Genomic DNA, 4111 nt, shown 5'->3' with positions numbered 1-4111 from the left:
AGTTGGATACATGACTCTGATGATTTCCAAGGCTCATAAGAATGGCCAGGTACTGAAAGAAAGAGTAGCAGATCCCAAATACAGGGAAACAGTTTTGGCCACAGGAATAGGAATCCAAAAATAGGCTGGACAATTAGAGTGAAAAAATTTAAGTGCAGAGTCAGGGGAATATATTCTAGAGGTCAGCAAAAATGGGAGTTGGCCCTGAGGCAGCTTTCTGCCTTGGGCTCCTATTGCATCTTTACTTTGGTTTTTGTCCTCTATGGGTGTCTGTCTGTCTCTCTCTCTCTCTATCTTTTTTTTTTTGAGATGGAGTCTCACTCTGTCACCCAGGTTGGAGTCCAGTGGTTCTACCTCGGCTCACTGCAATCTCCGCCTCCCAGGTTCAAGTGACTCTCCTGCTTCAGCCTCCCAAATAGCTGGGACTACAGGCACCCGCCACCATGCCCAGCTAATTTTTGTATTTTAGTAGAGACAGGGTTTCACTAAGTTGGTCAGGCTGGTCTTGAACTCCTGATCTCAGGTGATCTGCCTGCCTCGGCCTCCCAAAGTGCTGGGATTACAGGCATGAGCCACCACGCCCAGCTAATTTTTTGTGTTTTTAGTAGAGACGGGGTTTCGCCAAGTTAGCCAGGCTGGTCTCGAACTCCTGACTTCAGGTGATCCATCCGCCTTGGCCTCCTAAATTGCTGGGATTATAGGCGTGAGCCACCACGTCCGGCCGACTGAAGTGCTTTCTATCATTGTGGTTTTACCTTTTCTAAAATTTCATATAAATGGAATTGTACAACATGTACTCTCTTTGTGTCTGGATTCTGTCACTCAACATAATCACTGTGAGATTCACTTATGTTGATGCGTATATCAATAGTTAATTTTTATTGCTGAGTGGCATTTCATTCTATGGCTGTACCATATTTTGTTTTATCCCTTTGCCTGTTGAGAACATTTGGATTGTTTCCAGTTTGGAGTTATTATAAATAATGTAAAATTGGCCCTTTTTAAGTGAAGAGGGTGATCACAACTAAATCAAATTGGGTTTTATTTTTATTCCCTTCCCTGTGGGACATCAGTACCTGGGGAGAATGATCCTTTTGTAAAATAAGGTGATGAAAACAAATCTCGTATATTTTGGTCATATTACTCCTTTAAATATCAGTATCTTGTGTTTATTTATTATTATCCTTCTTTTTTAGATACAGGGTCTCGCTCTGTCGCCCAAGCTGGAGTGCAGTGGCGCGATCATGGCTCACTGCAGCCTCGAATTCCTGGGCTCAAGATCCTCCCTTCTCAGCCTTCCCTAGCAGCTGGGAATACAGGCGCGCGCCACTGAACTCGGCTAATATTGTAGTGTTTACTAAGTATCTGTAAATCCTAATCAATATAAGGAAAATAAATTTTTTTTAATGTTAGGCTCTTTCTTTGAGTTGTAGGAAAATAAATTCTAAAGCCTCTGAATTCAAAGACAAAATATACAAGTCGCTCCCCTAGTGAGGCAAAATTTGGACGACATTGAGTTTATCCGATGGAAACTAAGCGTGCAGAACGTATCTTTCGACCTGAAAAACTCTGAAGATGAAAGGATTCGATTTACTTACAAACAGGGACCCTGAGATACCTCTGGCTCCTGAACGCCCAACAAAAGCGGGCAGCTGCTTTGCATGCCGGGACTTGTAGTCCCCGACAGAGTCACTTCAAGATGGCGGAGTTGCTAATGACGCGCGAAGGGGCGGGCCCAGAGGGAGTCTGCGCCGCGAGGGGATTGGGTGGCACAGGAACTTGGCGGGCGGGAAGTAAAAACCAGGTGTTAAAACCTTTGCACTGGGAAAGGCCCAAGTCTCGCGAGAGTTTGGCAGGCCCCAGTGGAACGTGGGGCCCGACTTATCATAAGGGGCATTTGTTGGGGGCGGAGCTTTGACGGGAGCTTCCCTGGAGCCGTTGGTGCCCGGGGTAGCCCCGTTCCGGCCGAGCCGCTTCAGCGGGGGACGTAGCCATGAAGGAAGAGAAGGAGCATAGGCCTAAGGAGAAGCGAGTAACCTTGTTAACCCCCGCCGGGGCCACAGGCAGCGGTGGTGGGACCTCGGGGGACAGCTCCAAGGGGGAAGATAAGCAGGATCGCAACAAGGAGAAGAAAGAAGCGCTGAGCAAGGTGCCCGGTCGGCCGCTGGCCCGGGAGAGGGCGGGACGGGTCCGCAGCGCGGGGAGGATGGCTGGGAATGGGGCCGGCCCCTTTCTCTCTCAGGTTCCCGTTCTTCTCTTCGCCTGAATGGAAGTCGCACCATCCTGGTTTATCCTTTCTCCCGAAATGGGGAGAGCCCCTCCCGGCCAAATCCTGGGTAGGGGTGAGGAAAAGGGGGGACTCCCCAAACGGGAAGGGTTTAGGTCAGAGCTGTGAGGTGATAATGGGAGGAGACAGCGACGGTATAAAGAATGAGGAACTAAAGGTGTAATTGGGGAGAAATATTAAATACTGAAGGAGACATGAGGGATGGGAATATTATTCATGGAGGCGAGTTGGGGGAGAGTTCAGGGTGATTAATGGTACGGGAGGGTAGATCGAGAGCATCCTATTTTGAGAGCAATGGGTGGATTTTTTGTATTCGTTAGAGTTTTGAATTCTTAAGTTCAATGGGCAAGGATTTTGTTTTAAGATGTGTTGGACGTGGGAGAAACTTGTTACTAAATCAAGATTTCGTGGCACCCACAAAGACCAGGGTTGGCTTACTAATTTCTTGCCACCAGATCTGTTAAAAAATGGGTGATCGAAAATGATGCACAAACCTGGTAAACTGCGGGGCTGCTGTAAAGAGCAAAACCTGAGATTTTTCCCTGCTCCAGGTGGTTCTCATTTCCAAGCGCTTTTTTTAAAACCGCGTTACTATTATCTTTGACTAATTCTGAGCATTGGGCTGCAGAATATTTTCTCCTGGGTGTTTACAAGTGATCTCATATTTTAAAAAGCCCAGTCTTCTTCAGGAACTGTGATTCTTTCAGGTATGAGAGAAAATTGATTTTTACTAATTTTATTTTCCTTATGCATTTCTTAAGGTGGTAATTCGAAGATTACCTCCCACTTTGACCAAGGAGCAGCTTCAGGAACATCTTCAACCTATGCCTGAGCATGATTATTTTGAGTTTTTTTCTAATGATACGAGGTAAAAAAAAAAAAAAAAAAAAAGGAAAGGGGTAAATGAAAAAGGTTTCTTTCACTCTTTTTATCCTACTGTTTTCCATTTAATTTTTGAGCTTGTCTTTAATATATGCATACTTGTAATTGGGCCAGACACCTGCAAGTACATTTACATAATTGCTTTCCTCTCTGCAGTTTGTATCCTCATATGTATGCCAGAGCATACATCAACTTTAAAAACCAAGAGGACATTATTTTGTTCAGGGATCGCTTTGATGGTTATGTATTCCTTGACAATAAAGGTGAGTTCTGGTAACTGAAATAAAAAGGGAATTTCTTTGTCATTCTTTGTCATTTGTATGTTTAAGACAGTGTGTGCATTGCGTTGCTTCCTGGGTGATAAAATGTGCAACATTTAAGTAAAGAGTTTTACACATTTGATAAGCTTGTTGCAGTCTTATAAATAGACATGTGACTTTTCACAGTCCTTGGTTACTTTTATTAACTTACTATTTTTTTAATTTGATCAACTGAATGAAATTGCAACTGTTTTCCCCTCGTGTGACAAATTTTTTGCCCTGCCTTAAACCTGCTGTTTTGTCTATAGAGTTTCAGCTGCAGTACTGATAAGTGACTCTTAAACTTGTTTGATAAGTTTTAAATATTTACTTCTTATTTTGCTTCAAAGACAAACATTTATTTAATTCAAATCCATTAAGCCAACAGTTTCCAGTTGGGATACTGTTGAACATTCTCACAGAGTTGTATATAATTAAAACATGAAACTTGATACGTTGGCCGGGCACGGTGGCTCACGCCTGTAATCCCAGCACTTTGGGAGGCCGAGGCGGGCGGATCACGAGGTCAGGAAATCGAGACCATTCTGGCTAACACAGTGAAACCCCGTCTCTACTAAAAATACAAGAAATTAGCCCGGCGTGGTGGCGGGTGCCTGTAGTCCCAGCTACTCGGGAGGCTGAG

The 4111-nt window shown here is 44.4% G+C and overlaps 1 protein-coding gene across 2 annotated transcripts in view; it reads left to right on the top strand.

The window, feature by feature from the left end:
- The first annotated feature begins 1893 nt into the window (after window positions 1–1893).
- UPF3B (UPF3 regulator of nonsense transcripts homolog B (yeast)) overlaps window positions 1894–4111 on the top strand; it is a 19270-nt gene continuing 17052 nt past the window's right edge. For both annotated transcript variants that reach the window (XM_011977167.1, XM_011977166.1), the window contains exons 1-3: window positions 1894–2149; window positions 3049–3155; window positions 3326–3432. In XM_011977167.1, coding sequence (XP_011832557.1) covers window positions 1994–2149; window positions 3049–3155; window positions 3326–3432 — 370 coding nt within the window. In that variant the 5' untranslated portion in view covers window positions 1894–1993. The remainder of the gene's footprint in view (window positions 2150–3048; window positions 3156–3325; window positions 3433–4111) is intronic.

This window comes from Mandrillus leucophaeus, unplaced genomic scaffold (genome assembly GCF_000951045.1).
Source record: "Mandrillus leucophaeus isolate KB7577 unplaced genomic scaffold, Mleu.le_1.0 Scaffold174, whole genome shotgun sequence".
NCBI classification, from domain to species: domain Eukaryota; kingdom Metazoa; phylum Chordata; class Mammalia; order Primates; family Cercopithecidae; genus Mandrillus; species Mandrillus leucophaeus.
This window is presented reverse-complemented; position numbering and strand designations above follow the sequence as displayed.